This window comes from Lepisma saccharinum, chromosome 19 (genome assembly GCF_977018435.1).
Source record: "Lepisma saccharinum chromosome 19, izLepSacc3.1, whole genome shotgun sequence".
In the NCBI taxonomy this organism is placed as follows: domain Eukaryota; kingdom Metazoa; phylum Arthropoda; class Insecta; order Zygentoma; family Lepismatidae; genus Lepisma; species Lepisma saccharinum.
The window spans coordinates 50,307,875-50,321,488 of record NC_139247.1 but is presented as its reverse complement, the minus strand read 5'-3'; the positions used below and the strand labels follow the sequence as shown (position 1 = coordinate 50,321,488).

The window sequence follows — 13,614 nt, the reverse complement described above, 5'->3', positions numbered from 1 at the left end:
TGATAAACACATGATGGGTTACAATAATAATGTATGCTGCAGCTTCAAGCAGTACATCACTACACATGAGTCATGAGCCAAACCCACAATTGCGATTTCCACATATGATTTGTAATTACGCCACCGGTACATAGTGTCAACAGTGGTACAGTTCTGGGAGACTGTTGGTCGGTCTAGCTCTAAGACACAATTTTGTACCGTGCATGCTACTGCAACGTTTGCTAGAAAATTCATATCCCAATGGAATGTTTGTCTTCTAGCGCCATTGTGTGACCCTTGCATGTCCGCTCGTGCAGACGTGGTATGATTATAGTTACAAGAAATTCCAGTCTATAAGTGGGTCAGACGAAAAGGTGTACTTAAATACAAGCACATAAGAAAAAAAAAGCAACCTACCCTAGTCATTTTTTGCGTGTCGCACGAATCATGCAAACATTTGCCTCTGGTATTGAAGGAACATTTCCTGCAATTCCCGTAAAGGCTTGATGCGATACCAAAATTACATCTTTGGCCCTAGGGTTGTAACTGGTGCGATGAATGATGGATATCACAATCAACTAGTTATATAGGGTGAGGCAGTTAAAACGGGTAGATTTAAAAAAATCGCAAAAAATAGAGAAAGCATATATTAGTTAATTTTTGAACATGAATGTACTGTACATGAGTTGAAATTGCTAATGTACCTGAAAAATGTTCATTGTTTTTAATATGGTGTCAGTAAGATGGCGTCCTTGGTTTTGCGCACATTGTCGGAGTCTCAGAGTAAATCCCCCCATGGCGTTGCGAGAGGCAGTCAAATGGGAAAATTTCAGGAATGGCTGGCGGGCGTGTTTGGTGGTCATGAGAGTGAGGGGCGTGACCTTGAGCGGTAACACGGTTGACGGTAACGCTGGACGTTATGCTGACATATTGGTAACCTTTTTCCTGCCTGTCCTCGATGACTATGACCCAGATGAATACTCTTCCAGCAAGATGGTGCAACTAGGCCAGAGTGTCTATGGATGTGCTTAGACTCGCATTTCATGGTCGTCTCATCAGAACATTCGGCGATATACCGTGACCTGCCCGTTCACCCGATTTGCGGCTTCTGACTTTTTCCTTTGGGGTTACCTCCAAAGTATTCAAGGCCAACCCTCCCAAGAACCAGGGATAATTTGAAGGAGCGAATTCGGCAAGAGATCCACAACATTCCTTTGGAGATGCTACGAAGCGTCATGGGCGGATTTACTCTGAGACTCCGACATGTGTGCAAAACCAAGGACTCCATCTTACTAACACCATATTAAAAAAATGAACATTTTTCAGGTACACTAGTAATTTCAACTCATGTAAAGTACATTCATATTCAAAAATAACTAATATTTGCTCTCTCTATTTTTTGTGAATTTTTTAAATCTTCCCATTTGACTGCCTCACCCTATATATACCCGTAATACCGCACCAAAACTTGATGAGCATATTTGTTTTGTCAGCATCTAGTTGTTTTAACTTTAACGCCTTATTGGCATCGATAAGTTTATATACTGAGACGTTGTTTCTAAGCCATATCAGGTGTCAGACACAACAATCTCGCTCAACGAAATTTCCTGGTTCTAGTCCTGGTCTGAGCATGGGTGTCCCTTCATCCATTCCATCTAATTGTTACAATAAAAATACAATTTCAGTGTTTCTAAAATATTACCAGAGTCAAATGAAAACCTTAAAGTCCAATAAAAATTGTATATCTGAAATTTGCATGAGGTATCAACTGTTATTTACAAAACAAATCAAGGCTGCAACACTAATCAAGTGAGCTACATAACGACATTTTTGTTGTTTGAAAGATGGCGCCTCCTCCACACACTTGCACCGGTGAAGGCGATTATTTTCTTGCCCTTTGTCAGCCTAACACTTACCGAAATTTCGCGGCAAATGAAAATTCAATATCTCTGTGCATGCTCACCACACCAGCAAGTTTACTAATGGAGGAGAAAGTTCGATAATGGCCTCAGTTCGAAGGGAGATGAGTGGAAAGGCCTTCGCAGTGGCTCATAAGTGACTTCACGTCCCGTGGACCCCAAAGTTGAAAATACGTATACGTAGATCAGCAATAGGTCTGTGCTAAAATGCAGCAAAGTTGTGCAACCCTACATGCAGAAATCTAATAGATAAAAAACAAAAACAAGTTAAGTTTTTCAATGGACTCTGCTTTGCACAATCATCGGGTTGTTCTTACGTATAATGTATACATACATATATATGTATGTATACTAACAGCAAGAAAGTGGCTAGTGAATGAAAAACGAACATAACTCTCGTCTGTGCTTTCAGAATTGCACAAGAAGTTACTATAGCTCAGAAAAGTAAAGAAAAAATATTTTTAATTCTTGCTGTAAAAACTTACACTACAAAGATAAAAGTGGGCGTGAAAAATATATTTCGAGGTGATATAATTGTCCACTGTGTGGTGTAAGGGTGTCCTTTTCTGGAAGCACCCAAACATCAACCTGTCTTCCAAGTAGTACATCCTGGACTGCGTCTTGCAGATTAACGAGGCTCTGGAGCTTGGACCTGCAGACAGGATAATCCTCTGCAGGAATTGTGTTGTCATCCATGTCTGTGTACGAGTGTCCCTTCATCCATCTTATCGTATCACCATCCCCATCGTTGCGATTAGCCAGAAGTGGCAGAAAAGTGGCCTAAAATAACCTAATTCAGTCAATTAATGCAAAACTTACATTTGCTTTTATTACAATTAGGAATTTTACAGTATCGTGGATTCTCCAAGGGGAGAATTGATTGGCATTTGAGTGTAATTTTAAAATAATACTTTTTGTAGCCATGTCTTTGAAAACCATTCTACTGCTCAAGTACACGCTATCATGATAAATGAAAATTTCATACTTTTTAGGGACCTCTTCTGAACTACCTCTTTTCATATCTGCAAAGAACTTCCACCCAGAATTCACGTTTATTTCCTGGGGGGGAAATAAATGACTCGTAATTACAAGAACTTCAGTAATTCCCGTTCGCTAAACACTCGAAGGTATTGGGTGGGTACACTTAAATCGTGGCAGATAATAGTCCTCGGGCACTTACCAACAAAGGAAACGCTGTTTACAGTTACGTTATGGGCCAAGATTGTAAAAGAAGATAACGTAAACATGACATCAGCTTGCTGAACCACTGGAAGACAAAACAAAAGCCTGTCAACGAAGATTTCGCGAATTTTCTCACGGTTCCAAGTCGCCATTTAACCTCGAGCGTGCCACGCTGCAGCCGAAATGGCTGATGGTTGGAGGAACTTCACGACTTTGCAAGAACAAAAAAAAGAGAGGAAGGTTTTAAATCCAAGCTGATTTTCTCTTGGGAAACAATCCAGCGAGAGACGATACTTATACAATAGCTATTTTGTTCCGTTATGTAATATTTGTGGCCATTCACGTGAAAAATCGTCTCGACCCACTGGTTATCTCATAGCCCCTAACGTTGGTGAGTTCGAAAGAGGAATCCGAATGTGGTCATATTGATAACCTTGTTGCGAAGTTAAGCGTTTTGGCAGTAGCAGTAGCGGTCACTGACCTAAAAACTGGATGTTCATTGCTTCACTTTTTTTTTGGGCTTCCGAGCGTGTGATTATTTATATTTTTTTTTCTTCGGTGAGTTCTGAACACTCCAGAAATCAGCATAGAGACTTTCCACATTGTTTACTGACACTTTTGGCTAATCACGACGATGTGAATGAATGTTGATGCAATGATGTGGATGAAACGACAATCCCAAACAAGTATGGACGGTAGAACACATTTCCTGGCTTCAAGTTCAGGCGCCCATATCCTCGTTAGCGTGCAAACTGCAATCAGGGGTGTACTTCGTTGATTGAATTGTTGTTTTTAAGTCCACTTTATGCACAAGAAGGCTAATCGGGACTGGACCTACAGTTTGAAGTGGAACCCGAACCACTCTGCCGTGTGCCTACACCGGGAATCGAACACGAGTCTCTTTGATTACAAGACGGCCATCGGGGAGGGAGGTTGACTTTTGGGTTTCATCAGAAATGAACATCCCTTACACCCCAAAAGGCATCTAAATTAATTAGAAAAATATAAAAATTTTCAATATTTCTTAAAGTTTTTAACTAGTATTATGTATTTTAATATAACATAATGCTTAAATTACATTAAACTTTAGATTACTACGTATGTTACTACTACTTTAGATTACTATTTTACTACTTTAGAACGTTTAAACAACGTTTAGTAACAATGAGGGTAAATGAATGACTAATTGATGAAGAGTACAGAATACCAACAAAAGTTACACACACATACGAGCGCGCAATAGAATTTCGAATATCGTAGCGCCTTTTCGAAACGAGATCTAAAAAAGTATTTCCTTATCCGGACCAAAGACCCAGCAGCACCTTGCTAACTAACTCTCTCGCCTTCTTAAACCCGAAGGTTTATGGCTGCAGGAACACAAGCCTTCCATCTGTCCCTATCCTGGTCAAGATCAATCCAATCTTTTCCATCCTTACCGATTTCCTTTAGGTCCATCTCAACGTTATCCCTCCATCTTCGTATTGACGTTCCTACAGGTCTCTTACCATCAGGTTTCCCAACAAGAATCCTGTAAACTCTTATTTCCTCTCCCATTCGTGCCAGCAGCACCTTGTGTGTTTGAGATTTGATCTTTTCAGACAAGATATCCTATGATCTCCGCAACCCATTTAACTTCGGTGTACCGCAAGGTTGTTAACATGCAAGGGTTATAATGTGCAGGATGGATGCACTAATTCAGAGGTCTCCAACTCAACGAGAAATTGAGCTACTTCCTACATTTAAAAATGCATGACGAGCTACCAAGTGGGGGATTTAATTTTATACGATTCTTTGTTGGTTTATAAAAAAACAAAGATATATAATAACTTTTTTACAGTACTAAGACGGCAGGGGCCTCGGGTTCGAATCTCGACATGAGCATGCGTTTCCTTTGTGAGTGTCCCTTCATCAATTTCATCATATCATCACTCATGCTCATCGTCGCCATAAGCCAAAAGTGGCAGAAAGGCGACGCTAAATAATAACAATCTAATTAAATCTTTTTTTTCTGCAACATACAGAGGCTGTCATCTTTTAAAAATAGTTCAAATCATGTAAATACTTTTCTTACAAACACAGTAAAATTTAAATTATTGCCCCTAATCGTTATCATCATAATTATCATGTTAATGAGAACGATGACAGTAATTTGTTAGGTTGGTTGAACAGGTTGCCACAGATATTGGAAAGGAGTTGCCCAGATGTCCATATATCGGCAAAAGCATAGCTTTCTGCCAAAGTTACCATAGCTCCCGATCTACGGTTTGGCAATCCCTGCCTAATTTGTAAGACCACGTAAATTCACGAAGAAGCATATTGGCTGCACATTATGTGCATTCTTCACTTTCTAGCGTTCAGTTTTCGTACTAGCTGCCCTATCAGCACAAATTGTAGCTATTACACTACACTAGTCTATACCTTGGTTCTGCGTTGAAAATGCTATGTGCATAAGATTCATTCCCATTTCCTGCAGCCTTTCTGTTGGCGTAGTGGTAACGTAGTTGCCTTGTAATCAAGGGGTACCGGATTCGATACCCGGTGGAGGCACATAGTGATTCAGATCCCACTTTAAAACTGTATGTCCAGTCCCGATTAGCCTTTCTGCGCATACAATGGACTTAAAAACAAATCCTAACAAACAGACCACTTCTTGCATGTTGCAAGGATCACAAAGTTTCACCTTTATTGCATTTCTCCATGTCGAATACCACAGAGGGACATTTTTATGGCTGTCATTAATCTTCTTCAAGGGACAATTTTAGACACGCAGCAGCCACCAACATGCCATTTCTCCCAGCATGCCGTAGGATGGAACATTCTTCCTGACCACAGTCACATGGGTTGGTATTGACCTAGGACAGGAGAGTGCAATGACTTCCAAGCCGTGCCACTCCTGACACAAATTACAGTAATCAGTTTCTTCCAATGGTTGCCAGTGGCCAAATTTCCATCGAAAATCGAGGAAGAGAATGAGAATGAGAATATTGCCACCGCGTCACATTTCATCATTCGATGGTAGGCTGGGGGGGTGAAGCCTAGGGCATCATGCACAGAGGGGGCCATTCAAAGTTTTTAGAAAAAGTCAGAATATGCGGCGGAAAAATTTACTTGGCAGTGGTAAGGGGAGATGGAAAATATATAAAGTGTAACTTGACCCTTGATCCTTGTTGACGAAATTTCTTCAAAGGTTAATATTATAATGATTTTTTCTGATATATCATTCAGGTTTTTTTAATTATTTTGTAAATTTTACTTAGAATAATGTGTAATACCTGCATATTGTTTGTAACAATGTTATTTTTTCAAGCAGAGTCGAATATTTTTAAATTATATATTTTTCTGCAGAGAACATATTGCACACTGTATTATTAATTTCAACTGTTATTCTTAACCTTTTCTTCTTCTTTTTCTTGTAGGCTTATATTCTGGTAACACACTGCTGGGATATTCTGTTTCTCAAAGTAGTGGTAATAGTACGTTTTTAAGAGATTCTTCAGACACTAAGACATAACTGAAATATCCTTAAATATGCTAAACTTTTTATAAAATAGAAATACAAACTACTAATCTTTGATATAGTCTATATTATTTTTAACGATACTTTCTTTCTTTCCTCATTTCAAAATTTGTATGATGTAAATATCACAAACCACGGCATGATAAGAAAATCTAGAAAAACGCACATAAAATGGTAGTGCTTGGTAGTTTGTGTGTGGGACGGAAGGGGGTCCCCACACCTGAATCCTGCCTAGGGCACCAAAATATCTAGCTACGAGGCTTCATCACGTCCAACTAAAAAGGCGGAAGTCCAATGTGCATTTTCACTTTACCAGCAAAACCTCATGGACTTCTAGAATGCAGATGCTTTCCACAGAAAGATAATTTACCACCAAGGACGTATTTAGATGGGGGAGGGGGTCCGGAACCCCGAAAAAAGTTGTTAGTAGGAAAAAATATTTATTTACTATCTGTCGTATAATATGGAGTTCACTTGTTCCCGCCGAACTTATACGTTGACGATTCAACTTTTATATATATATATATATATATATATCTTATATTGACATTTTCCGCGAAAGTTAATTAAAATTACATTAAAATCAGGCACTTTACTTTTCATAAGTTCAAACTAAGAACTTATTGTTATTTATAAAGATTCCGTTTTTCTACTAATAGAAACCTACTTTTACACAAATTTTAATGATATGAACAAGAAATAAACTCGATATGATCACCCCCGCTGATTCACTGTACAAAATTGTCAGTGTTAACATTAGTTACAACTTTCTGCTTAAAGAATTCCACTTCGTGTGTCTAGGCGCACAGCACGAAAATGAAACGTATTTTACTAGACCGAAAGACAAGACTTGAAATTAAAAACGTTCCCATTTCTACAGACTATTTTTCATTATAATGATCACTTATCTAGTGTGGATTAATTTTCTCCAGAGTAAACATTTCAGTAATCCATCGATATATTCATATTGTTGTTTGTTTCCGAATGTACTAGCTCCGAATGTGTGTAAAGGTCAGTCAGTGGAAAACAGGCCACCTCGTATATCTCGACGTTTAGATGCCGCGACTCCACGAAACTCCTACCACTGGGAGGGGGTTCCGTTGGTACGTTTCCTAGTGGCGGCAGTGTACGGGAAACATGTTTATCTCTGTCGCGGGTGAAAGGTGGAGTTGGAGGTTTCGCGAAGGAAGAACGCCACTGCATGAAGATCCACGACCTGGTTCATCTGTCGCAAATCAGTACCTCATTCAACGTGTGAATGACATAATTCAACAGAATCGACGGTGTACAATGGAGCACGACTGCTCACTGCTCTTTCTTACTGGCCTCCACGATATTGCGGACGGCAAGTTCCTGCACGGCTGCACTTCACACGGCTCACACTCGCACTGCTTCACACAAGCCTGCGACGTGACTGCCATCTGCCGTGCGACAACGGAACCCCCTTCCAGTGGCAGGAGTTTCGTGGAGCCGCGGCATCTACACGTCAAGATATACGAGGTAGCCTGTTTTCCACTGACTGACCCTTATAATTCCAATTTGTATACGGTAATATAAGCTTATGAACTGGTGTTTAAAGACACCTAAAGTCAGTTCCCCGAATTTGTTGGTTCCCCCGTTTTATGATACAATGTTATAGTGCAAGTTGATATTTGAAACCTAGTGTGAACAGACTTATTCTGATTTACAAGGTTGTAATTTGTGAGTTATTGTTGTCTTCCATGCAGTTTGTTTATTCTGGTGATTATAACATGTGGAAAATAGTGTTGTAGGATGAAAATATTATATATAACACGTTTGCTGTGTACTAGGGTGTTATATTATTGAGTGCTGTTTAATGTAGAATTAAATAAATACAAACGGTAAATGAAGAAGAGAAATTATATAATAATAGTGAAAGAAGGAAATGGTATTTGCAGAGTCTGCATTGAAGTAAAGAAAGTGATGGGAATTTATAACGTGGTGATTTGATTAAGATAAAATGTTATATACGTATATTACACAATATATATTATTTGATTACTAATTGTGAATGTTTTTCAGATGCAGGTGAAGCCAGAGGACAGGTGGGAGCTAGCAACAGAAAAAGCGGAAGGTCCACCGTCACAGGCGACAGCGATGAAGAGGGTGACTACGACGAACTCCGCGCCTCTGGTGGCGACTCCGAGTACTACGGCGGCCATGACACTGAGATCATCAACGACAAGAAAGCCAGCTCTTTTGTTGATTTCGGCGGTCTTTTCGGAAGCAGCAAGAAGGGTATCAAGAAAAAAGGGATAAAGAAATACCTGAAGAAGTACATGGTACCCATGCTCATCGCCTTCAAGATCAAGTCTCTGATCATTTTACCGCTGCTGCTCGGTGGTCTGTTCTTGCTAAAGGGCACCGTCGTCCTCCTGACAGTTCTTCTCGTGGTGTTCGCCATTGCCGGATCTTCAGGTGGTGGCGGGGGCGGGAAGACCCACGTGACGTACGAGATCGTCAAGCACCCTCACTTCATCCACCACTACAAGCCGTGGTACAAGAGGCGAGAGGACGTGGAACCGCCCTACCACGACCACCACTTCAAGACCTCCCACGAGGAGTACGCCGAGCGGGACATAGAGCCCCATCTGCACCCGTACAGACGGCACGATGAGGAGACGACGGAACCAGAGCTGCACCACTTCGCCGGAGACGACGTGGTGCTGCCGCAGCCGTCGTATTACGACGAGGACTACGCCCACTCCTTGGCGTACAAGGGACGCTTCAAGTAAATGTGCCATACGTAACGCGGTCCTGCTGTCTGACCGGAACAATTCTCATGACGCACTGTTACGGGTGCAAATTTCAATATGAACGACAAGAAATACGTGAGGAGTTTTCAAAACAGTTGTGCAATATTCGCGGGCGAACTGGTGTCATCCTGCAGGACAATACTGTTCACTAGACAATTCACAATGCTCTAGAAGAAAATCTAAAGAGATACAGGGTGTTTTTTCAAAAGACAACTAAAAATTGTTTGAGTGCTGAGTTTGTTACCTTTTTTAAACACCCTGTACAATTTTTCAGAATTTGGAATATTGTATCGCTTTTTCGAAGCGAGATTTGTAAAGGTATTTTTGCTGATCAATACCAAAGGTCCAACAACACCTTGTGTGTTCGAGATTTGACTTCTCAGACAAGGTATCCTGTGAGCTCCGTAACCCACTTAACTCTTATGTACTGTATGGTTGCCAACGAGCAAGGGGTAAAACTTGCAGGATTGATGTCCAAATTTTAAAGACCACATAAATTAATTGGAAAAGTCTAGCTTCTTGGTTGCACATACAGTATATGCATGCTTCAAGTTCTAGCATTGAGTTATTGAATTGCATTGCCACTAGCTGCTGCATCGTCACAAATAGGATCTATTAAACTAGGCTACACCTCGGTTTTTCGTTGAAAATGTCTTTCTGTATTTCAGTTATTCAATATTTGAAAAAAACGGGGGTGTTTTAAAGCCTTCCTTTGTGAGAAACCAGGAGAACTCCATTTTGAATTCCATGTCTGCTTTCCTGTGCCTGTCTTTTACATCTAGCAACAACAGCGAATCAATATTTTGCTTTAAGAATGAATACAGCGGGAAATGCAGTGAACAAGATCATTGTTATGGTTGTTCCAGGAAGAATTTTAAAGTTTCTAATTTCTACACAAAAATAGTTTTTTGTAGACTCGTTCCAAATTTTACCAACAGCATTGAAATTGAATTTTTGTTCTTGTTTATCTTTGAAAGTAATTATTTTTTGTTGTCACTCATAATTTAAACTCTTGTTACAAATCTTTGTACAGTCTGTTGCACATGTACCCTAATCCTTTTTGTTTTATGAGGTAAGTTTATGAAAGGCTATTCGAGTTTATGACAAAATTAGATGCAATGTTAACTACTACCAGCAACATAAATATGAAACAGGTATTCTGTAAAGAAAATCCTAACTGCTGCTCAGACCCGAGAAAAGCCATCGCGCATGGTCGTCACACTTCAAAGACAACCCTATTTTTCGACCAAACCTCGTATGTACATTAAATTTCAAGCCTATTTTAAAACTACGATGTTACAGCTGGAAAATATTCATGTAATATTTAAAAATGGACAGATGCAGCATGGTGACTTTCAATGCTAGTTTTTACCACCATACCTCAAATCATTACCACTGACTCTTTTACTGCGTTAAAGGTTCAGTTATTTAGTTAGTAAATGAGCGCTTGTGTGTGTGTATATATTTGTTCATTATGTTTATTTATTATTGCAAACAGACGTGTAAGTAGTTGTAAGGGACTAATTTATATTAATGTAACTTAAAAATAAATATTGTTAAGTTTGAACTATGTGTTTTGAAAATAAAGAAATTAATGCTTTCGAGTTGTTTCAAGTTTGTTACTCAAAATTATGTACCCTAAGCAAAACCGTCCTTTCTTGTGTGTTCAGTTTTGAAGCAATGATGTTGCATATATGGTATTACCTTCTCTTTTATTATTGCATGATTCCTATTCAATACAACTAGCAACTTGCAAAGGATGTTTTAAACATGAGTCACGCCTACATTTATATTAGATACATACACATTTGAAAAGACATACATTTAATTTGAATCAATGTTTCCTATCAAGAGGAATTCTGCAACTTGACTGATATTCGGCATATTTCTTCTTTTGATTTCATTTGAGACTATATTCTGAAAAGACACAATTTCTGTATCTACAGTGCAAGATACATTTTCTTCATATTTCTACCAGAAATTAGTAACTAGTTCTACTAATTGTCTGTCGGTGTGTTCCGTTAGATCGGTGGGCCTTAAGAAAGTGAAGCTTTCTATGAATTGTTTCATACTCTGAAATCTATTGTTTACTTGATTTGCTAGAATATCTAGAACACGGTAGAAAAGCACATTTTCTTGCCTGTCGTGTACCCTTCGGCGACGTAATGAACGGCTTGAACAATTCAGCTAATGAAGGTTTTCTTCTAATCTGGTAATTCACTTTCTACTTTTCTAATGATTAATATTTTCTGTTTGCAGTTGTAGGGACCAGTGGCGGCTGCTTAATACGTGCTACCGTGCTATAGCACGTTATTCAATTTACTAAAATGAAAAGAAAGAAAGGGACACATTTCATAGATTGAAGAAGTTTAATAAAACACTGCAGTGAAATGAAACTTCTCACGTTAACCCTACGTACACCAAGGGGTTACGCGTAACACGGCACACCAAGGGAGGGTTAAAAAATGTCCACCACACAAATCATTATTTTCTGTCCCAGAAAATTTAATATTCTTATCTATTTTGTAGTAACTATAAACTAAGACAACAGAAGGCTACGAACAGTGTAGGTATTAAGTATATCATCTTTTTTATTTGATATTCCTACAATATATTTTAACGTTATGGAAATTTTATTAAGTATATCGCCATTTTTATGTGTTATTCTTACAATATATTTTAACATTATGAAAATTATATTCACATATTTACCGAATTATAAGAGCAAGGATGTAGTAATACAGACATAAATTATTTTTGTTGTTGGAAGCTACAGAGTAAGCATTATTGTCTTATTATACTTTCCAAAATCATTGTTGGTTACTCTGCGTTTGCAAGAGCGGCACACGTGACTTTTTTTCACTATGCTTTCCACCAACAAAGGCTTCACATTTTCCACATACAATTGTTGTTTTTGCAAACTTGTTCAACTGTAGATATTTTGATCTGGCTTCTTTGCAACAAAGAACACATCTTCCTCTTCCTGTCTTCGGTTTTTTACATGCACATTATGGTAACACGTTACACCAAGGGTGGGTACTTTATGTCCACCACGAAAACTTTTTTTAAAATTTGGGTTATTTTCTAGAAAATAAAAGTATTGAATGACAGAAAATAAAATTTATATTATTTTTGACACAAAACCTGAGTTATGACATGATACTAAAGAAACATCCATAAAAATTCTTATCCGAATCAAAGTGTGGACAATTTTTAACCCACCTTGGTGTACGAAGGGTTAAGAGGCTCAAAAATTTGCAGTACGCTATAACGTTTTCCGCACGCTGTTAAGCTACAACGAATACCGTGCTATTGGCTTTATAGCACGTTTTCACCACCTCGCCGCGCGCCGAATCTGGCCGAATGCCCCAAGGTAGATAGAGATTAGGTAAAGCCATCCGAAGATTGCCGATCTTGCACGAACGCGTGACGTCACCAGAGAGGGAGTGAGCTCGGCTCAAGCAGACGGCCCCTAGCATTTATATGGGAGATTCAGAGAGCGAAAGTATATTATTACTTTTAGGAGGGGAAAATTATTAATTGTCATCCTCCAAGATGGTATTGAGGCATCCTTTTAATGATTAGTAACATAATTGAAAACGCGCTACTTTTAAAAGGGGACAAAGTACATGTGAAAAAATGTGTTTTGAAAATCCATATTCCTGAAACTTTCTGACCGATGCGCTACAAAGAAAGTTGCGTGTTCTCCTTTAGAATTTTCATTTTACAAATCGTAATATAATTTTAACAAAAACGTGACATGCTAAAGAAGAATGAAAGAGCTTTAAAAAATAATTGATTAATTGACTTAGTTTATTTTACTTCGCTTATCTGTCACATATGGCTAATCGCAAAGATGAGGATGCGTGATGATATGATGAAATTGAAAGGAAAGTAGACCCATGCCCGGGCGGGGATTCGAACCTGGGGGCCCTTGGCATCGTATTGTGCTAACCACTTCGCCACGGAGGTCAGCATTACAAGGAAATAAACAGAAAATGACAATCATATGGCATCTACGTTTTAATATGCGAGAAACATTTGCGAGGAGGTTATTGAAGTAACAAATAATTATTACTAGACGTTGTGATGAAAATTATTAATATATCTGAAATATCGAGAGTTGACCTTGCAGTCTCTAAATGTACTTTTAGGGTTACGCAAAACCTTTACTCAAAATTGCTAGTGTAAATTTATACGCTATTAAAATTTAAAACTTATTCCTGTTCGAAAAAAGAAA

The 13,614-nt window shown here is 38.8% G+C and overlaps 1 protein-coding gene across 2 annotated transcripts in view; it reads left to right on the top strand.

Annotated features, from left to right (window-relative positions):
• The window catches only part of LOC146003153 (uncharacterized), a 28,863-nt gene extending 19,311 nt beyond the window's left edge, over window positions 1–9,552 (top strand). The window contains exon 2 of one of the 2 annotated variants that reach the window (XM_083141337.1): window positions 8,647–9,552. In XM_083141337.1, the coding sequence (XP_082997463.1) occupies window positions 8,647–9,353 (707 nt within the window). In that variant the 3' untranslated portion in view covers window positions 9,354–9,552. Of the gene's footprint in view, window positions 1–8,640 lie in introns of both variants that reach the window. The other variant, XM_083141336.1, reaches the window with a different exon arrangement.
• Window positions 9,553–13,614: the final 4,062 nt, after the last annotated feature.